The sequence below is a fragment of the Grammomys surdaster genome, unplaced genomic scaffold (assembly GCF_004785775.1).
Source record: "Grammomys surdaster isolate TR1022 unplaced genomic scaffold, NIH_TR_1.0 210, whole genome shotgun sequence".
In the NCBI taxonomy this organism is placed as follows: Eukaryota; Metazoa; Chordata; class Mammalia; order Rodentia; family Muridae; genus Grammomys; species Grammomys surdaster.
Window position 1 is genome coordinate 1,419,153 of NW_021604655.1, and position 22,356 is coordinate 1,441,508.

At 47.4% G+C, this 22,356-nt stretch overlaps 2 protein-coding genes across 8 annotated transcripts in view; one reads left to right on the forward strand and one right to left on the reverse strand.

Moving 5' to 3' along the window:
- Tgfb3 (transforming growth factor beta 3) overlaps nucleotides 1-14,523 on the forward strand; it is a 22,790-nt gene extending 8,267 nt beyond the window's left edge. Inside the window, exons 2-7 of the mRNA XM_028771855.1 lie at nucleotides 1,903-2,066; nucleotides 2,336-2,465; nucleotides 8,169-8,276; nucleotides 9,917-10,088; nucleotides 12,148-12,301; nucleotides 13,343-14,523. Of these exons, the coding sequence (XP_028627688.1) occupies nucleotides 1,903-2,066; nucleotides 2,336-2,465; nucleotides 8,169-8,276; nucleotides 9,917-10,088; nucleotides 12,148-12,301; nucleotides 13,343-13,501 (887 nt within the window). The 3' untranslated portion in view covers nucleotides 13,502-14,523. The remainder of the gene's footprint in view (nucleotides 1-1,902; nucleotides 2,067-2,335; nucleotides 2,466-8,168; nucleotides 8,277-9,916; nucleotides 10,089-12,147; nucleotides 12,302-13,342) is intronic.
- Nucleotides 14,524-17,625: 3,102 nt separating this feature from the next.
- Nucleotides 17,626-22,356, reverse strand: part of Ttll5 (tubulin tyrosine ligase like 5) — a 233,987-nt gene continuing 229,256 nt past the window's right edge. For all 7 annotated transcript variants that reach the window (XM_028771843.1, XM_028771841.1, XM_028771849.1 and 4 more), the window contains one exon: nucleotides 17,626-18,251. In XM_028771843.1, the coding sequence (XP_028627676.1) occupies nucleotides 18,229-18,251 (23 nt within the window). In that variant the 3' untranslated portion in view covers nucleotides 17,626-18,228. The remainder of the gene's footprint in view (nucleotides 18,252-22,356) is intronic.

Sequence of the window (22,356 nt, forward strand, 5' to 3'; positions counted from 1 at the left end):
GAGAGAGAGAGAGAGAGAGAGAGAGAGAGAGAGAGAGAGAGAGAGAGAGAGAGAGAATGTGAGTTGAGTAAGCCTGTAAGCAGCACTCCTCCATGGCTTCTACATCAGCTCCTGCCTCTAGGTTCCCACCCAGTTTGAGTTCCTGTCCTGATGTCCTTTGGTGATGGACTATGGATGTGGAAGCATAAGCCAAACAAAACCTTCTCTCCCAATTGCTTTTGGTCATCGTGTTTCATCATAGCAATATTAACCCTAACTAGGACAACCTTAATGAGGAAGGAGTTGATGACAGCCAGCTCTTTGGATTTGAAAAAAAATTATATTCTTCCAGGCTCAACCTCTTTACTATAGAGGCTGCGCTTGTGTAGGACTAGGCCACAGCATTGAGTCAAAAACTTTCTGGAGCCCGCTACTCTCAGTATGATGAAGTTCAGGCTCCCAGTGTGACACATGGGTGTCCCTACAGCCTGATGTCTCAATCTTCTTTCTCTTCCTCTCTGGCCTGTCTCTGACTCCAGTAGTCTCTCTGTGCAAAATCCCTTTGTAGCCCCTCCCCCACTGTCATTCAAGACACAGATTGCTTCCATCAAGTACTGGTCCCCACTTGATCCATTCTTATTTCTTCTTCCCGTTCGTCTACGTCACCAAAGGTCCTGTCTGTGTCACCTGCAGACAGGGACTGTGTCTTCCTGACATCAACATCACACTTGGCTCCTGGTATTTATTTTACATATGTTTAAATTTTTAAAAAGACAGGTGGTGGTGGTGCACCCTTTAATCCCAGCACTTGTGAGGCAGAGGGATCTCTGAGTTCAAGGACAGCCTGCTCTACAGAGCAAGCTGCAGTACAGCCAGGGTTACAGAGAAACCCTGTCCTGAAAAAACAAAACTAACCAAACAAATAAAAATGTAGAAGACTGATTATTTATTTGTGTGTGTGCGTGCGCGTCTGTGCCTGAGGAGGCCAGAAGAGGATGTCAGATCCCTTGCAGCTAAAGTTACAATCAATTGGTTGCAAGCTGCCAAACATGGGTTCTGGGAGCCGAACTTTGATCTTGTGGAAGAACAGCAGGTGCTCTTAACCACTGAGCCACCTTTCCAGCCCTATACACCTTTGAGAAATGAATAGATACCTACTGAACAAGAACATGAACGAATCAACTAACTAGAAGATAACTAAGTGACTAGCTGCCATCTTCTTAAAATCTGTTTGTTTGATTGATTGTTTTGTTTTGGAAACTTAGCCTGGGTGGGAACTTGCTACATAGACCCGGCTGCCCTTGAACTCAAGACCCTCCTGCTTCAGCCTCTCAAGTGCTGATTTGTGCTGCCAGGCCTGGATAAGAATCTATATTTTTGAAAAATTAAGAAATTTAGTCTAGAGCACTTAGCAGCTTTGGGATAGCAAGACAATGGGAGGAGAGCTCGAGAGCTGGCCAGTAGTTAAGAGGACTCGATGCTCTTCCAGAAGACTGGGCTCCATCCCTAGCAACCCTGTCAGGTAGCTCCCACTCCAGAGGATCTGACACCCTTTTCTCGACTCTGTGAGCACTGCACACCTGTGGTGTACATACACATACTCAGGTCCACACACATACACATAAAATATAAAATTTTATTTTATGTGTACAAGTGGGCAAAGGGGACAGTTACACTTGACTGGCTCAGTCTCAGTTACACGTGTCCCCGGGCTCCAAGGTCTCCCTGCTCCTTATTTGGTATTCTATATGACTCTGGAGTCACCAAGAATCTTCCTAGCATCTTCACCTTCAGGTCAGAGGCCTTAAGCCTCTAGGGAGGTCATAAACAGGACTGTGGCCACTTAGTGTTGGTCTGCTGGCGGCACACCATTTCTGGGGGGTCCTCACTCACTATGCCTCTCCTCATTGCTTTTCCTTCTAGATGAACTGGCTGTCTGCCCCAAAGGAATTACCTCTAAGGTTTTTCGTTTCAATGTGTCCTCAGTGGAGAAAAATGGAACCAATCTGTTCCGGGCAGAGTTCCGGGTCTTGCGGGTGCCCAACCCCAGCTCCAAGCGCACAGAGCAGAGGATTGAGCTCTTCCAGGTATTCTTTCTGGCTGGAAACCATATAGTAGGTGCCAGTTCCTCCTCCGTGTCTGGCCTCCACTGAGCGTGGGGTTTGACAGACCTCAGTCTGAAGCTGACTCCTTCCAGCCTCTGTCATTAAGAGGGCTGCGTTCCCTGAGGCGCACAGAGAGGGTGGCATTCAGAAGCCTTAGGTCTCCCCTTGCTTGGCTCACCAACCTGGCATTGTAACCCATCCCTGGTACTCTGTCCCAGCCTCAGATACTCACTCTCTTCTCTGCCCCACAGATACTTCGACCGGATGAGCACATAGCCAAGCAGCGCTACATAGGTGGCAAGAATCTGCCCACGAGGGGCACCGCTGAGTGGCTGTCTTTCGATGTCACTGACACTGTGCGTGAGTGGCTGTTGCGGAGAGGTAGGTAAACTCTTAGCAGGAACATTTCTGAAGGGATCCTAGGTTCCTTCTGCCTCATGAAAGGGAAGGGGAGAGAACTAGCGGGAGCCATACATCTGGGTTCAACAGCCAGCTTTAACTCTGTTCTCCAATCCCTCCTTAAACGCTGGTGCTGAGTCAGGCCCTGGGAATTCAGCAGCAAACAAGACAGGTGAGCGCTCAGATTCATGGGGATTTCATCCTGGTGGCAGAGACATAGAAAGGAGTGTCAGACAACGCATTGAAAACTAAAGAATCTAGGTGATGATGCCTGGGGGCTCCAACACTGGCTACTTACAGGAGATCACTGTGAGGAACCTGTCTGACAGTGAGATCCAGGTGTCTAGATGCCAGGAGTCTAGGCTAAAGGGTGACCTGAGCAAAAGGAACAGTAAGACCCAGGTACCTAGGCTGAACCCAGTTTGCTCTGCTGTAGCAGCAGTGAACAGTCTGGAAGACCGTGAGCTGAGGCCATCTGGTCAAGTATGTGTCAGACTGTAGAAAGGTTTTAAGATTGTTCCCAGTGTTCTGAGTGCTATAAGCAAGGTAGGCACGTGACTACAAGGCTGTGGCCCTTCACAAAAGCCCAGCTGCTGGGGAAGTAAAGGGAAAAAGTTTTGGGAACATTGTAGCAGCCTAGCAAGGCCACCGGGGCATGGATGCAGGCAGTACCATGGCTACAGAAATCATATGGGTTCATTCTGTAATCTGGAGGTTGAGCCAATAGGTTAGGATCAGGTAAACTAAGATTCAAGAGCAATCTCTGACGACATATGGGTTTTGGACGGAATAGCCAGGCGGTCTCAGCAGCTGTTGGAAGTGGGAAGACTAGAAGAAGAGATTTGGGACAGGTTCTGTGTGGCCTAGTTGAATTTCGAGTGCCTGGGGTCATTGAACCCTGCTCATTTCTATCAGATGTCACCTGTCCTAAATATCATATCCACTCACTGTTTCTCCTCACCTGGAAAATGAAGTAAGGCTTCCACCCTGCGGGCCTCCCAGAGCTGTTTGTTTCAAGGGTCACATGTACTTGAGAGAATTTTGTGGGTTTCAATGTGCCTTGTAAGAATAAACTCTCATGATGTCAGAGAAGGGAGCCGAGGACCAGAGTGGATAAGTCTGAGCCTCTCCAGTCTGGATTAGAACTTTTGTCCCCTAAGAAATAAGTCTGGTGTCTCATGACACCATCTTGGTACTTCCTGCTCTGACCGTTAATGGCGATGGTGGTGAAGGTGGAGGTAGGAGGCTTATATCCAGGGTTCCTTCTCTGCCCACCAACAGTTTTCCACTACCATCCACTGTTATACAGCCGGTCCAACGGCATACTGATGGCCAGAGGTCCTTCGTGTTTTAGGAAAGTGGCGTTTGAAGGCAGAGGTCACAGGCTACCTGCCTTTACGTTTAACTCTTGGTCATTTGGGGTTTTTTGTTCATTTTGTTTTGTTTTAAAAGCTGGGGGATTTCTCATAAAACTGGGCTGGCTGTGGTGGTGCCCACATTTAATCCCCCTGTACTCTGGAGGCAGGAATAGGACCTATCTCTGTGAGTTTGAGGCCAGCCTGGTCTACATAGTGAGTTCCAGGACAGCCATGGCTATGTAGAGACCCTGTCTCACTCAAACAACAGCAACACACCAACCAAATATTCCGTATTTTTCTTGACTAATAATTAGAAGATTGGCCCTGTCAGTATACCAGAGATGACCAGTAGTCACCCTTTGAAACGCGCCATGCAGTCTTCCCCATCTCCCAGTGTTCCCTGTGGGTGAGTCTCTGAGGTGACTCCCGCCCCTCCATGATTTCCCAGACTCTGTAGGGATTCAAGTCTCCAAGCCCCCATCTACAGGACCTTGTTTAGTAACTGAGTTGATACATGGTAGGCTGGAGACCCTGTCCTGGCCCTTTCAGGAAGGCAGCCTGTGAGAAACAACAGGAATCTGCCAATGGTGGTAACAAAGCAACCCCGTGTAGGCGGCTCTCCACTCAGTGCTTAGCTTGGGCTCTGAGAAGGGGCTGGGTGGAATTCGTCTCTTAGTTTCCCTGTCTGATTTTAATCAGTGCCACCTGGATTTCTTTGCTGCCCTGGGCACTTGGAGGGCTTCTGTTCCCAGCTGCAGAACTCGGTGAGAAGTTTGCGGAGAACATGCTTTCCAGACTCCTTGAGCCATCCGAAAAGATAATTTCATAATAAAACCTGTGGGTCCCCCACCCACCACCCTGCCATTGCCAATTCTGAGGTTTGTTTTTCATTGGAACCTTCAGTTCACACTTAGGCAAATTCTGCCCACCCCTCCCTTCCCTCAGGGGGAAGTAGCTGAGGCCTTTGTTCATGAATCTCCTCAGAGTTCATGGCCCCAAACCAGGCAGCAAACAGACTGGAGAGCTGGAGCAGCTGGCGGTGTGGATTGATGAGGACTGAGTCACACCTGTGGTTTAGGAGTCACTCAGGAAGCATCTGCGAGCTTGTGTGCTCCAGGTACCCAGGCTGCATTGTTCTGGGGTTCTGTCCAGGATGGAGGACCCAGGTCCTCCCACCACTCTGCTGGTACTCATACAGCCTATAGCGTCTCTGTATGCAGAGCCAGGCTGGTAGGATGTACCCTAGAGTCATGGTGCAGCGCGGCATAGCAAGAAAGCATGGCCATTTTGCATCTTGATGAAAGTAGCAGCTTTGTCTATGGTGCCTTTTGGTGCCTGTTCCTTGTCCCCCAACAACTAGATATGTAGTGTCTCAGCTGGAAGTGGGGGCACACACCTGTAATTCCAGCACTAAGCCGAGGCAGGGGGATCATGAGTTCCATGTCAGTCTGGGCTATGTAGTGAGCCCTTGTTTAAAAAAAACAAAATGTATACTGTAGGATCTCTTATCAGAACCCACAGGCTCTCTACCTGGATCTTGAAATAACTACTTACTGATCGGGTATCTTGCGTAAACTACTTAATAGCTCTAACCTCAGTGATCTCACTCATGTGTTTGGTTAGTAGGATTATCATGTAGCTGCCCAGTGGCTACGGACAAACTGGGTGCACCTGAAAGGAGGGCTGGAAATGAAACAGAGACAAGAGGGGCGAGAGAAATGTGGAGCCAAGATAAAGTTCTCTGATCAAGGCTCAAAGTTTAACATTAAGCGCCCGCACACACACACACACACAGACACACACAGACACAGACACACACACACACACACACACACACACACACACACACATTTATATATATATATGGAAAGCCCCACCAAACCCATCTTTTGTTTCAGCTGGATCATGTCGCAAAGCAGGCTCAGCGGGCAGTCTCTTCTTCTGAGTTCTTGCAGGAAGTTTCAAGTGTAAACAAAGCAGCTGGCTTCCCCGAGGTGTTTTAAGGTCCTGTGTGGCAAACAAGGTCTGTTCAGTCTGCTCAAGGCTGGGAAGCACACGTTATTATAGAGACTAAATGAACTATATTGCTGGCAAAATCCCACAGCAGTTTGATAGTAACGTCAAGAAGTGTTGGTAATTGTCATCTCTGAGCCATAGGCCAAGTTAGGCTACCATTTAGTGCTGGCCACACGTGCTATGACCTTTCCTTTCTCCAACACATCTGCATGTACCTTCACCCTCTAACACACAGAATCATAGAACTTACTCACTCCGGTGTACTCCCACCCCACCTTGGACATCCTTGAACAGAAAAGGTTGTGTGTTACTCATAGCAGCTACTATGGCTTCTCCCAGCTGTCTAACACCAAGTAGAGGCCTTCACGCCTGGTCATGTCTTCTCTAGGTGGGGCTCAGCTGCCTCGTTCTATTGATTTGTTGCCCCGATGAGCTAACCTTTGCGAACAGAGATCATCAAACTTAACAGGTGCTCTTGAAGTTCTCCTTGGGACAGCACAAATCCGGTTGGACTTTGGGGGTTATGGAGGGAGATAGTTAGTTTGAGTTCATGGCATCTGGACACTTGGGATGCCAGGCTTATATCATGGTGTCTTGGGTCACCATGCCTGTACCAGTTTGTCTTGGAGAAAGGTGTTGAACCAGGTGGACTTTGGAGTGTCCCCTGTAGACAATAGATTTTAGGGAGACATCAGGTTGGTCCTGAGGCTAGATGATCAACCACTAAGGTGACTCCAGGAAACAGGAAACCAATCATCTCACTTAAGTATTAACCTAGAAAGGTCCATCCATCTCTTGTGGTCGCTCCTACACCAGCCATAGCTAGCTTCCACTCTGGGATCCACAGAGCTCAGATCCACCAGGATTGACTATACCAGACCCAAACTGGTTTTCTCTGGAACTATTTGATTTAGTCGAACTTTTCAGTACTTTGTGTGCATGTATGTGTACCTCTAGGTGTGTGTGTGTGTGTGTGTGTGCATATATGTGCTTGTATATATGTGTGTGCAAATACATATGAAGGTCAGAAATCATGGTCATCATCTACTTTGGTTTTGTTGGTTTTGTTTTTTGTTTTTCAATATAGTCTTTCACTGGGATCTGGAGCTCACTGATTGGCTAAAATGGATGCCCAGAGAGCCTTGGGGATCCTCCCAGCTCTGGCTCCCCAGTTCTGGGATTATAAGCATGTGTTTGTGTCCTGGCTCTTTCCATGGGTTCTGGGAATTGAACTCTGCAGTCATGCTTGCGCACTCCTGTAAAGACTGAACTATTGACCCCACCTTCACTTCCTTTTGTTTTTCCTTTTCTCTCTACTTCACTCAGTCCTTTCCACCACTGTCTGTGCTGCTTTGATTTCGCTTGCCAAAATACCAGCCCGCAGCCAAGAGGAGGAAAGGCCCGAGTTGACCTTTTGGCACTCAGTGTCTGACAACAAACCCTGGCACCTCTGGGTTTCCCCAAACTCATTCCATCTGAGCCCGTGTTGTCTGCACCCACGAGCATTGCTCTCTAGGGCAATCAGTGACAGACTGACTACTCTCTGTCACACTTGTTTTTCCATGCTGCTCACCTTGGGAGCCATCCACACAACCATCCTCCCATCATGGTGACAGGCTTTTCAAAGAAATGTCCACATCATCTTTTTACCTCATGACATCTTGTTCTTTAGAGAAAAGATGACCAAAATATAAGCACATATAACCATAACATGCCTCTTATATCCTCTGGAATAATTGTTTTCTCAGTCTCCATGGTGATGGCAGAAATGCTAATGTCATTTATGGACTTGGAGTTGTTGGTAGTGACTTCAGGCATTGATTTCTGACTCCCTCCCCCTGACTCCTGTCACTCAGCCTTCCATTTTGTGCTCTTTAAAATTCCTTCCTGCTCAGAGGTTTCTCCCTTAGCACATCTCCCCATGTCCCCCCATCCCTGCCTCTTCTCTCCTCCTATTCAGCAGGCTGACTCGAACATCTTCTGTCTCAGAAGACACGGAGGCAATGCAAGCTTTTCCTTCTCATCTTGTGCCCTCACCCTTTTGCCCCATGTATGTAGGCAACAGTCTCTATCATCCACTGGAAATGGATGGTTATTTCCACCCTCCACGAGGCCCAATACTTACACCCCCACCTTGTTATTCATAATGTAATGGAAATATGTGGAATGTGGCTCCCTGTCCAGGAGGCTCATTCTGAGCTTTGCGAGCTCTTCCTGTTGCCTGTGACTCTCAATATAGCTCACTTCCACCCCTGCCTGGATGCTGGGCACACTGCCTTGTCACTCACTGACTCTGGGTCTTATTTTGCAGAGTCCAACTTGGGTCTGGAAATCAGCATCCACTGTCCATGTCACACCTTTCAGCCCAATGGAGACATACTGGAAAATGTCCACGAGGTGATGGAAATCAAATTCAAAGGTACTGATACTGAGGTGTGGTGGGATTCTGGAACAGATAATACAGTTGGAGATCCCCTTGACAAACCTAAGAAAAGGAACCAGCTTCCTTCGCAGAGATGGCTGACCGTTCCGCACATGGGTGATTTTGTTTTGTCATCAAAGCACTGAGTGTGAGCATTTCACTTGGAGAGAACATGTTAGCATCTAAGAGGCAGCAGGATTCTGAGGAGTGGAGAAATCCTGCAGGCCAGGTGTCCAGGGAACTAGGCCAAGAGTGCCTCTTTCAGCAGCTCAGTCCACAATTGAGAGAATAGATAGCTCAGTAAATGACAGCTGCCTTTCACTCTTCTCAAGGAAGTGAATTCCAGTGGGCCTGAACATGAGTGTCCTGGCTACCAAGCTTCAGATGCTGCTGGACCTACCTTCCTGACCCTTGCCCAGGAATTATCTGGGTTAGGATGATTGCTTCCTGGCTTGAGCGTTTGACTGTGGGCATTTGTATAGGGCTGTACTCAAGTTTGAGTCTTTGCTCTGTTTCTAATATAAATGCAACTTCCTGGGATTCAGAGAAGCTCTTTTTTCCTTTCCTGTCTCCATTTTGGGCACCTGAGAAGTGGGGTGAACACAGGATTATCTGGAGAGAGCAGAAGGATGCTCTGTACCTAGAATAGACCTTGGGCCTGGGCCTCAGTCATCCCTTACTCTGCATAAGCTTGACCTCGACCCTTTTCTGTATTTTCTAAAGCTAAGAGTTTAACATCCTAGCCACAGTGCCTAACCACGTCTTCACATACAGGTTAAGGCTAAGGCCTTACCTTACCACCACCACAATATTGTCCCTTGTACATCGAAGAAAGGCCACCACACACTTAGGGCTTCTATTTATCTTATATACCCAGAAGCCCTTTCTAAGATCCAAGTTCCTCATATAACTGTAAATTAGATTTCCAGCATTCTCGCCCTGGTAAAGATAGTTAGTCAGTCGTCAGTGGTTGTCTTTTACAAATGAGATTCCCAGCTAGAACAAAGGCTTCTGTGTCAGGCTCTGGTCTTCTTCTCAGCTGAATCTGGGCTCTCTTACTAAGCTTGTCTAATATTCTATTGCTTCATGTGAATTTCAGTGAGAACACCTCTGAAGCCTTAAGCCTGATACGAATGGCAACAGTTCTGAAGTCCAGCTTCTTTGACTCCCACATAGACTATCTCAAACTGCAATACCTTAAATTGTTAGGACTTCTATAGTATCGTGACTAGTTCAGATTCTACCAGGAAACCCAAACCCTAAGGTTCTAAGTCTCAGAACCCTGAAGTGGCAGCCCCGAAGTAGCTGACAGGAGATACTCATGACTCCATGAGGGAGCCCAGGATGCATCCATCCCAGGAAGGTGATGAGGTCTTGTGCAGGAGTTGTGCAGGTATATGATTGGTTGTCTAGAAGGGTATCCATGGTAACCACTGAGTGCTTCTGACACTGGTTGATCCCCTCAGTTTGTGCCTTCTTGGGGGTGGAGGTGAGACTTGCCCTGTGCTTTCCTCCCTCACAGACTGTACTGTCCCTCATCTTGACTGGGCAGTAATGGGTTACAATGTGTGGAAGCAGTCTGCAAAGGGTACTGCTTGTGTTTAGACAGGAGGTTATAGCCTTGCTTTCCTTTGCAGGAGTGGACAATGAAGATGACCATGGTCGTGGAGACCTGGGGCGTCTCAAGAAGCAGAAGGATCACCACAACCCGCACCTGATCCTCATGATGATTCCCCCACACCGACTGGACAGCCCAGGCCAGGGTGGTCAGAGGAAAAAAAGGGCCCTAGACACCAATTACTGCTTCCGGTGAGCCTTGGCTCTATAGGGGGTGAGGTTAACCATCCATCGTGTGGTACTGGCTTGAGATCTGAGTCCCACTCAGCCAAGGATCCCTAATGCTTGTCACAGATGTGTCCAGGAAAGAAGGCTGGACGTCTTTTCCAAACCTCTTCTTGTTTTTATGGGAGCCCAGTATTTTCAGTAGCCTGGCTCTGGCCAGGTCTAGATAAAGTGAGAATCTGGGATGCTGGCACTGGGGATGCTTAGGGAAAGCTTCCTCTAGGTCTTCCTGTTTGAAGTACTTGCAAGATGTGTCTGGGTATAGGAGTGGGGTTGACACTAATGTAGGAGTCCATTGAGAAAGTGCTTGGGGCTCTGCTGTCTTACTTTCTTTCCCATGGCTGTGATTAAATACTCTGACAAAAATTAGCATAAGGGAGAAAGGGACATTTTAGTCACAGTTCTATATTATGAAGGTGACATCAGGGGGATAGCAGGAGCTTGAAGTAGCTGCTCATTATATTCAAAATCAGAAGAATAAGGAGGAGGAAGAGGAAGAGGAAGAGGAGGAAAGAATGCATGTTAATGTTCAACTCATTTCCTCCAACTCACATTCCCTACCTAGGGAATGGTGCTGCCCATGTGGGTGGTCTTCCTATCTCAATTCACATAATCAAGAAAATCCCCCATAGGCACACCCAGAGGCCCTTCTCACAGGTGAGTGTGGATTCTTTCAAGTTGACAATTAACAGGATCCGTCACACCTATGTAGTGCTGGATGGGGAAGACAGGACAGTCTCCATCCGCAGGGGAGCTCTTGGGATAGAGAAGTCACCAAGGACGTTAGAAGGGACCTGCCCTACCCGGAGGCTGCTTCTCTTCTTTATGAACAGCTGCACTGCTCACAGATGTGAGAAGGATGGGAAAGCCTACATGCCAGGAATAACAGGAGGAAAATGACATTGGGAGGTGGTCTGAAGGATGTTCTTATAGACTGGGAGCTGGGAGTACATCCATGGACACGGGAAAGGCTGGGGTTTGAACACTCCTTGAAGTCATCCTTTAAGGATGGGTGAAGTTTGGATATGTAGAGACCCAGGGTGGTGGGGCACTTCCAGGGAAAGGAGCAGAAAGGGTCAACTGGCCAGAGAAGATGCCTGTATGGAGTTCGGGTGGGACAACTAAATATACTGTTAGTGATGGCCAGCTTAGGAAGCAGGAGGAATGGAAGAGGTAGTGTGGACCACCTGTAGCCCATTCTGTGTGTCCATTTGTCAGTCAGGGTGAATGCTCTTAGCTGCAGACAGGAGTGACTTCAACCCTAGGGGGTTTCTTGTAGCAGACTTAAGGTTGGTCTGGCTGTTTGATTTTGCCCTTGAAGAGATGGGGATCTCATTAGATTGCTTCCTGTACAGGCTCTTCTTGCCTGTGGTCATGAGGTTTTCTAGAACTGCAGGTGACTTGTCCATGTTTAAGAAAAAAGAGGCATGAGCCAACAGCTTTCTTTTTCCAGCTGTTACTTTTCTAAATAATTAAGTATCTTTGCCAGAGCTCATCCTACTCTCTGCCAACCTCTCTAGTTCTGGCTGGCCATTAATCAAGTCACATGACTGCCCCTTCCTTCAAGGGTGGCCAAGAAAATGAGTATCCCTGGAATAGGAGGAGTCAGAGAAGATGGGGTGGGGAGTGGCTATTTAAAAGATCAACTAGAGTCTGTCATGGTTCAGTCTTAAAATCTACAAGAAGATTTTGACCAATAGCTGCCTTTGGAAATAGTGAGTTCCTGGTGTCTTCAGAGACCTGTTGAAGTCAAGAGTATATGCCCACAGGATGAAGAGGGGTTGCCAAATGGATTTCTGCAGACAACAGGATTGGAGTGGCCTTGCTAGCCTGACCCAGGTTACCTAGGAGTCATGGCTGTAACCACATGCATTTGAGCCTAGGATTCAATGGACTAGAGTTACCTCCCATGATGGCCTCTTATAATGGCAGAAGTGCCTCAGTGTGAAATAGGAAGACACATATGAGACTTCTTTGATCATCACTCTCCCTTTTTGTTGATTTCCTGTATATGTTTTCATCATAGCAATCTGGAGGAGAACTGCTGTGTGCGCCCCCTCTACATTGACTTCCGGCAGGATCTAGGCTGGAAGTGGGTCCACGAACCTAAGGGTTACTATGCCAACTTCTGCTCAGGCCCTTGCCCATACCTCCGCAGCGCAGACACAACCCACAGCACGGTATGGAGCTAGGTGCATGCTCTTGGGGTACTGGGGCTCCACTGATAAGATGGGCTACTTGCCAGTATGAGTGAATGAAACGAAAGATTGAATGTTGAATGAGTGGTAATTTTGGATGAGAAGATCCCTGTAACAATGTTCTGATCTTGGCAGGCTGCTCTAATTCTACTCAGTTGCACTCCGCCATTTAAATCCCTACCATGGGAGCTAACACATGGGTAAGAAGTATGCTTAGTGTGTGCAATGCTCTGGATTCAGGCTCTAGCAGACACACTGACATGAACTCGTACACAGTTACGTGCACATACATGCAGAGTTCCCACTATAGTTCTGATTGTGAGCTTAGCCTTTAACGGCCGAGCCATCTCTCCAGCCCCCAACTATAATTTTAAGTATCCCTTTTACTTTGTCTGAAGCTTTTGTACCATGGAAATTATTCAACTGTCACATATCACCCTGTGTCACAGATATATTCACCTGGTTGGTGAGATGTGGGATCCAGAGAAGTTTCTACCTCCACTAAGACAGCATAAAACATGTAGGAAAGAATAGCAATAGAAGGGGCGGAGGGTCTGTAGCCTCGGCAACCCGCCTTCCTTAAGGGTGATGCTGGGCAGGGTAGTAAGCTGTGAGCCAGTTCCAGAAAGCGCATCACTTACATCCTGTCTGGGGCACACATTCTCACAACTACCAAACGTGCCAAGGCAGTGGTGACTGAGAATGTTTCCCACCAATGTGGAAACCTACAGAAAGGAAGACCTTTAGGAGGAGTTTCTTAGCAGCCAAGAGTTCTTACTAATTGCAGATCAACTACACTGTCGTAGGCTTCAGTTAGGAACATAATCGAGTCCATGGGTTACACCTTCTGCCACACTGGATGACTGCAACTGGTCTCTTATCCAAACCATTCCCACAATCCCTTTTAAACAGATCTCCGTGGCCACTCTGGCTACTTAGGATAGCCCCTACAACTTGCATAGTTCCTGGGTCACAGGTTTAAGGCCTGGCTTTTTCCTGCTAAAAGTGTGACCCCACCCACAGGTGCTTGGACTATACAACACCCTGAATCCGGAGGCATCGGCCTCCCCATGCTGTGTGCCCCAGGACCTGGAGCCCCTGACCATCCTGTACTATGTCGGCAGAACCCCCAAGGTGGAGCAGCTGTCCAACATGGTGGTGAAGTCCTGTAAGTGCAGCTGAGGCCAGCCTGCAACAGAGGAGGGAAACTGCCACCACCGACTGCTGCTCCTTGGAAAGCGACAGACCTCACCCTAGAGGCCTGGAGCCCACAAGCCCTGGCTCCCGGCGGAAGGCCGAGAGGGAGGCTTCCTTCTGGAACATTTCTTTCTGCTAGCTCTGAGAATCACTGTGGTAAAGAAAGTGTGGGTTGGTTAGGGGAAGGCAAACTGTTGAGAACATGGAATTTCTGTGGTGCAGGCAGAGGTGGTGGGGTAGAGAAGGGATAATGAGTGGACATTGTGAGTGGCAATGGCCTCGGGCTACCCTAGGGAAGATGGGGGGTAGTGGTCAGGTGAAGGCCAGACTGGAAGGCACTTCAGATCTGAGGTCAGCTTTACTCACTGTAGTACATCTGCTCTAGGGAATTGGGATGTCGTTAGAGGCGGCAAGCATTTTTCTTCAGTTTACCAAGCCAAAGTCCCCTGGAATCATATCTTGCACTGCCTGGAATTAAGGACAATCTGTTCTTTCTGCAAACTGTCTTTTCACCTCGATCAGCATCATGAGTCATCAAAGATAATGTAATTAGTTTCTTGGCCAGCAATTAGCTATCTCAGGTCCCTTAGAGATGCTGGGCTCAAAGGCAGAGGTCAGAATTGGTTCTCTCATGTATAACTCGGGGCCCCTCCTTCTGCCTTCCTTCTTGGCCATATTTCCCCTTGGACATTTGGCTAGACACCTTCCGGGTTAGGGTGCATTCTCTGGATTCTGGATCCACATAGCCTGGGTCATCAGGCATCACCTCCTACCCTAGACCCTGTGCTCCCCGGGTGTTCCTGGAAGCAGGTGCTATGTGTACAGTTTCCGGGGAGCCTCCCATGTCTGACATAACTTGGCCCCAGATGCACAGACTGAAGTATAAAGACAAATACAAATATTACTCTCAGAATCTTTGTATAAATAAATATTTTTGGGGAAATCATGGATGATTTCATCTTCTGGAAGGTTCTTCTAGAACAGTAAAAACCTCATTCTAAGGTGTATGTCGGACTCCATAAATATTCTTTTAATTGCACATTGGTATCTACTCACCAGAGAGAACTGGAATTCAGGCAGAGCATCTCTCAATTGTTTGAGTACACTGGGCTCATTGTGCTACCTCTAGCATCCAAGAAAACTGTACCACTGTCTGGGCACACGTCCCTCCTGCAGGGCACATAATTCTCAAACATAGAGTCAGCGGCTTAGATGTATAAACATTTATACTAATCTTGTGTCTGGGGAGAGCTGGTTCAGTGGGTTCAGTGTCTGCAAGTTTGGCTCCCTGGCACCCATACAAAAAAGGGAGGCATAGTAGTGCCCATCTGGAATCTCAGTCCTGGAGCGGGTGGTGGAGACAGGTGAATCCTGGAGGCTCTCTGGCCATACAGTCTAGCTGAAGTCACAAGCTCTGGGGCCAATGAGAGATCCTGTCTCAAGAAATAAAGAGAAGAAGGCACCTCTAGCCTCCATGTGTGTGTTCACGGGAAGAGGGACACACACACACGTAGAAAAAAGTCATTCAATCTCTGGACAGCTGCAAGATGCACAGGCTTGAGTGTAGAAATATGCCATTGAGGTTTCAATTCAAGCACGACATGGCACCAATTTTGGAAATCTCACCTCTGCCTCCAAATCACATTGATCATTAAAGAAGCCACTTGTTGCAAAAGGCCACTAATGAGGCAAATTCTGTTATCAGATTGGGGGGCCTCTCTAGAGGCAAGAGATCCGGGGCAACTCGGAATTCCACTGTGGCTCAGCATTCATCTTCAGGGAGCCAGTGGAACAAGGATCCTGCTAGTCTTAGTAAGCTCTTGAAAGCCGTCAGCCTCCAGCATGTCCACTGAGGTACAGGTACTGTTGTCTGACCGAAGCTGAAGTCTGCACGCTGAGGGATGTATGTGTGCACACTTCTGTGTGAGTGTGTGCATGTGAGTGTGCATTCTGAGTTCAGGACTGAACTCCAGAGCTTGGTCAACCAAGACTGTCTTTGTTCTCTGTCCATGTCCAAGTTTATCCAGTGTCCCATGTCCCTGGACTGAAATCCTGGCTGTGGAAGTGTTCTGGTATATGTGTGTGTGTGCGTGTATGCACATGTATGTTTGGTTGCACATGACATGTTGGCATGTCAGCCATGGGGGAGCTGCCATCATTTACCAGTCTATTTTATTTTAGAGACAGGTTAGTACTATGTAGCTTTGGCTGTCCTGAAACTCATCATGTAAACAAGGCTGGCTTTGAGTACCTCTGCCCGAGTCTTGGGATTAAAGGCGCGCACCACCACAAAGTACTACAGTGTATTAATTGTTACCTTTATCCTCAACCTTAAGTAAGCGTGAGGATTTGTTCTTGTGTCCACTAGAAATGTACTATCTGGGCTTAAGAAATGGCTCAGGGCAGAGGACTGGCTGCTCTTCTTGGGGACCAGGGTTTGATTCCCAGTATCCTCTCATCTGTGGCTTATGCTCCAAAGGATCTGATTGATGTCTTCTTTTGGCTTCCATGAGTACCAGGCACACACACGGCACATGGAGTTACATGCAGACAACACACACACACACACACACACACACACACACACACACACACACAGAGGACACAGACACAGACACAGACACACACACACACTTAAAAGAAATCTGAAACAGAAATAACATTTAATTTTAGGCTGCAGTCCTAGAGGTGTGCTTTCTATTGGGGCAGGGCCTGTATAAATTACCTTTGGGGAAACAATGCGCTGCATCAAACACCAGTCCTTTCTAGCATCGGTAAAAATGCGGGATATAATATTTCTGTTCCTTTTAGCTTGCCTCCCAGGGTCCTGCTACAAAGTTTGAACCAAGGTAGCTAGATGTGCTTGTTAAGCCAATCTCAATGACCACATGGCGATTTCAAATGTTTTCATGACAGATACTACTCATGTCAAGGAGCAGGTACGAACAGACGGGGAGGGCTGGTATCTGGTTAGAGCCATTTGAGCCATGTCTTCAGAAGCACACACTTGTTTTGAGGTGAGCAGTAAGACTGGAAATGACACCGCTGTAGGAGGAAGGCTAGGATGATCCATATGGTTTATAGCCAAGCCCAGTACCAGAAAGAATGCCTTGGGAGCATCATGTATGGCAAGGCAATACTGGCTTTGGCCCTTGGTGGGCAGAAAGGATGGAGCTTGAGGATTCATTCTGACTGGGTGCCTAGGGCTGGTCCAAGAAATACAGCTGTTCTGAAAGTTCTCATCCTAAGCTTATGGCCTCTATTCCCTTTCCTGTGAAATTTGTGTGTGAACTCCCAGAATCTTTTATCCAACTCTATAACTCAGAATGAGACTAGCAGGAATCAGAATCTGTCTCCTATCCAACTCAAACCAAGTGGGCAGTTAAGATGGTCTCAGGACTACATGGGAAACCTTTTTCTCCCCTGCTCTTGAGAGACCGTACTGTCTACTATGCCTGAATCAGATCCATGCACTAAAAAGACAACAAAGTCCCCCTTTCTGTCTTCATCTTCCTCCCTCTTCTCTTCAGACAGTTTATTGAGACAAATTCTCAGGGACAGTCTTCCAGGCTGGTTCCAAACTTACTGCATAGCATAGCCCAGCCTGGTGTCTAGCTCATGGCCATTCCCCTGCCTTCCTCATGCTGGGATGACAGGCAAGGGCCACCACACAGTCCCCATCTACCTTCTAAGGTGTCATTTTTTTTCTGTTTGGATTTCAACACTGCCTAAGGAGCTGTCTTAAGTACGCTGGAGGGAAGGCGTACTGGGATGGATGGCAGTGTGCTGCACTCGCCCAGAGGAACTGTACGGGGAGGCTGGAGCAACTGGGCACATACACCCCACCCAGTTCTGAAGACAACAATGACTAAGTCTGCCAGAGGACAAACAGCAAGTGGGGACACAGTAGTTCTATGTGTGGGAGTTGGTTGCTTTGGGAACTAGCCTGGTCCCAGCATCTGCTTAAAGCTTTGATAGCTCCTATTCTAAAATGAAAACTGAAAAACTGTCCAACAATGAAATATCAAACACGATGAAAAGGTGATTCCATTTTAGCCCTAAGAGAGAATACTGACTGGTAGACAATTAGTGAATAGAAAAAAAGGAAGAAAAGTTGAATTACTTTATTAATCTTAGAAGTCAGTAATTCCAAATGGCGTCTATACCACGGCAGCCGCCTACTTGCCCCCCCACTCTGGGGAACCGGTGCTGTTGGCTCCCCGCCTCCCACACTCTTGGGAAAGGGAAGATCAAGTTTGGTGGTTGATGTTGGGATCTGAAGCTTGTACAAAATAAAATAAACTTAATATTTCAATCTGGAAAAGAAGCGAAAGCCAGATGCAAATAGCCAAAAAGCCTCTTTTATACCATCTGTGAGCAGCGGGAGGAGAGACAGAAGGGACCTAGCAGGGTAGGGGGGAGGGCAGGGAAAGGCACACTCTGAAAGGTACTCTGACAGGGACACAACGCATCAGGCGAGAGTCCCCACTGCCAAGTCTCATCCAAACCCAGAGGGTCTGTTTCCCTGTTGTCCTGGTAAAAGTCTGGTTTGGCTGATGGCAAGCATCTACTGTCACTTCTGCTTAAAGGCCTTGGGGACTCAGAGGCAGCAAAAAAATACTATGGACCCCTCCCAGCACCGTGGAGGCTTAGCCTCTGTCAAGCTCCTGGAGCGAGTGCACAGCAGGTTCTTCTTCCCTCGGAGTCTCTGTTCATCTGTCAGTGTGAGTAGGATCTGGAAAAGAGTGTCAAGCAGTCAGTGACTGAAGGGAAGTTCTCTTTGTCTGACAACAAAGAAGGGCTGTCCCTAACAAAGGAACTCACCCAGAGCACAAACTAATTTTAACTGCTACTCAAATCCACCCTAAAAATTCTCTGTTCTGTCGCTGCTGCTTTCTGGGTGACTTTGATTCCTCTTGTTTGGGGGTTAAAAAACACTCACTCTTGTAAACTTGACTTGAGGACTCTTTAAAGAGACTGGGTCTTCCCGTGTTGCCCAGGCTGACCCTGAGCTCCAAGGCTCTAGCAGTCAGGCTTTTGTAGTCCCCTGAGTAGCTGGGACCACAAACAAAGCTGCTATGCCCAGAAGCAGGAAACCATTTTTTTTTAAATTATTTATTTTATATATGTGAGCACACTGTTGTTGTCTTCAGATACATCAGAAGAAGACATCAGATCCTATTACAGATGGTTGTGAGCCACCATGTGGTTGCTGGGAATTGAACTCAAGATCTCTGGAAGAGCAGTCAGTGCCTTAACACGGCTGAGCCATCCAGCCTGCAAGAAAACATTTTAATTTCTCCTCATGCCCAGCGATGCCCTTTGGTAGTCCCACCTACACAGGAAGCTGAGACAGGAGGATCACCTCAGCCTAGGAGTTCAAAGGCAGCCTTGGCTACAACAGTTAGACTCCTCCATCCAGAATAAACACACTACCATTCACACTCCCTCTTCTTGTTTATAAACTGAAGATACCAAATGTGTTCACTTTTTCAGAGAGCAGAGTCAGGGTCAGGATTTTCAGACTGTGAGGTAAAAAAGTCCCACATGTGCCTTTGGGATCTGAATCCTCTGGGTCAGGTTGTCAGCCTCCGCCCTGCCTCAGACCCACCCCATCCTCACCTCATGTTCCTGGTGTCTGCTCCTCAGCCTGCTTTGGGAATGTACTCACCAAGGAGCCAGTCAGAGGCTCCCAGGTCTTTCCTAGGTGCCCTGCTTGGAATCCTATCCTTTCCTTGACTGGTCACAATTTAAAATAGGTTAAGAAAGCGTTATTTTGTAAAGATTCATTATTGATTGTTTGTAGGGGAGGTCCATGAGCACGAGTCTAGCCTCCCCCGGACGCACAGCAGTTCCATGTGTGGGAGTTGGTTGCTTTGGGAACCAGCCTGGCCCCAGCCTCTGCTTAAAGGTTCTTGATAGCTCCCATTCTAAAATGGGACATCAGACTTCCCTGAGAGCTGGGGTGATAGATGGTGGTAAGCTACCCAAGATGAGTGGTGGGAAACTTGAGGTTGATCCCTGGCCCTGAGAAATGAATGAATGAAATGACTGGCAGAAAGTTCTTCATGATCATCTTCTTATTGTTTGGTTAATTCCCAAGGCATGTAGAATGTGGTTGTTCATTCTTCTCTAGTGTATTTGTTTCCCTGTGTATGTGAGTGTGTTCAAGTGCTCATGGTGAAGGTCATAGGTCAATGTCAGGTGACTTCTTCCTTGGCTCTCAGCCTTTTGAGACAGGAGTCTTGCTCTTTCTTGAAGCCCTCTACAGCAGGTAAATGTTCCATCAGCCCTGAGACATTTTCATCATCATCTTCTCAAAATGATCCATTTTCCACTTTTTCTTTTAGGAATTTCACTTACACGTCTGCTAGGCCCTCTCGGCTGGCTTTCCACCCCCCACCCCCACCCAGTCTGTTCTTCAGATAATTTCTCTAAACACATCTCTGGGTCTAGCGTGCTATTCGGCCAGCCCACCTCAGTCATCTTTTCACACAGAATGTGCCACTTAGTTCTTCTGGAAGTATGTGTGTCACAGTTCTGATCTATGGTTTATATTCATTTCTTATTCCCTCCCAATCTCCCTGGTCATGCAAGCATTCATTTTGCATCACACGGTGACTCCAGTATCAGTCTCTGCAGATCTAGAACCGGCTGTTTTGTTCACTTTTGCTCATGGGGCTGTTCTATTATTTTAAACTGTGACATCACATTTCTTAGAGTTTCACCTGTAGGAATTATTTGAGAACTTCAGCAAGCAGACACTCATAAACCCAGTTTTTCTTCAGCCTGCTTTTCTATTTACATGTTTATGGTCACACAGAATGGCACTATTTTTGACACCGTGATTTGCCACGTGAGTGCTATGTGGTCTCCTGGGACAGAGAACCCTGCTAAGGCAGGAGCAGGCTCTGGTTCTTGCCCTCCAGAAGGCACAGTGCCTGGACAGCAGCACCGATGGGCCCTGGTAAACAATCCCATGTGCTTCTGTTTCTGGCAGGTCTGGACTCCCCCATGGACTGCTGGGACTTCTGGAACAACCCAGCATGTAGCTCCCCTTACACTTGCAAGTGCAGAGGCCATGTCTTGTACATCCTCACACCGTCCTGAGCACTTCTGCCAGTTAAACATTTGCATGGGAGCTGCTTGGTGAATAGCTCACTGTTGGAAACATGGGAGCTGATCAACAGCGGGTGTGTAGAGACCTCCTGCTAATGCTGCAACGTAGGTTTGTGCTAAAGCCAATCCAGACATCTAGAGTTGAGCTCCCATGGCTAGCTCAGCAGCCGTCTCAAAGGGAAAGACACCCATGTCCTAGGAGCTCCTGCGACTCACAGGCTCTAGGTACTCAGGAAAGGCAGGATTGTCACTGCTGTGCCATGAAGCAAGGCCGAAACCTCAATCATAAACTTAAAATTGAATGAGTTTTTAATTTTTTTTGGCTTTGTTTTTAGGACAAGGTTTCTCTGTGTAGCCCTGGCTGTCCTGGAACTCACTCTGTAGACCAGGCAGGCCTTGAACTCAGAAATCCACCTGCCTCTGCCTCTTAAGTGCTGGGATTAAAGGTGTGAACCATCATGGCCTGATACATTTTGTTATTTTTAATCTTTCAAGGTTTGATAAAGTGTGAAGCAAGGAAACTGGTTTTTGGTTGGTTGTCATGTAGCCCTGCCATCCTAAGTGCTAGGACTAAAGGCTTGTACCACCATGCCTAGCTAAAAAATGTAGTTTTAAAGACCAAGTCTTATGTATCCCATGCTGGTTTTGAACTTGTTATACCAAGCTGTGGATGACCTTACATTTCTGACCTTCCTGCCTGTACTTCCCAAATGATGGGATTATAGGCATACACCACCATGCTCATTTTGAGGGATACTGCATTGTTTTGTTTTTATTCATGTAAATGCAAAGATTTTTATCTCATAGGTCAGTCCCTAAAGCCTTTCCAACTGGTCAGAGTGGCCTGGTAGTGTCCTCTGGCATCTTTCTAGTTTGATGAGAAGGGAAGTGGACTAATCCCTCTATTTATAGCCTGAGTGACACTGGCAGAAAGGCACAGTTGGGCCAAGGGCCACACTCTGCCCCTTACCTTCCCGGGCACTGCTTCAGCCTGTAGAAATGAACAACACAGGCACACAAGAACTCAGATCCATTTCACAAAACCCTGCCCGGGTGACACAGCTGCATGGGGCTGCTCAGAGCTAAGTCAGCCCCTGGGGTAATGGGAAGGCAGTTGTGGGGCATGGGTTACCACGGCCAGTGTGGGCTGGGAGCTGGCTTTAACTCCAAGCGCTCCCAGAACCCCTTTAATTGTGAATGAACAATGAGGGAGGGCACTTGTCTAAGCCATAGATGTGAACACCAACATTAGCTACAAGGTGTTCTTCTTGCAAGTATGCGAATAATTTCTAGTATAAAGCTGTTTTAAGGAACTACTATTGTTTTTATACAATAAGTCTTTTTACTTGAGTCAAAGTGTTTGCCTAGGCTGGCCTTGAACTCTGTTCTAACCTCCCTTTGTTGGTATTACAGATGCGTACCACTACACCAGGCTAATTCTTTTTCTAGGAAAAATGAACATCATTTTTGAAAACATATTTGATCTTACTAACCTGTTTTTCCTATTATAGTTTTCTTATTGTGGTTCCTTTTCTTACTAGAGCAACCAGGTAAATCTACTTATAAAATAACATCATGGAACAGACATGTGTCTCTGGATGACTTTCCAACGTGGCTGGGTGGAACATTTCTTCCTGTCCCTGCACGTAGACAGTAATATCCAGAGGAAAGGCCACTTTACATGTGTGACAGTGAGATCCAGAGGGAAAGAGGGAAGGCTA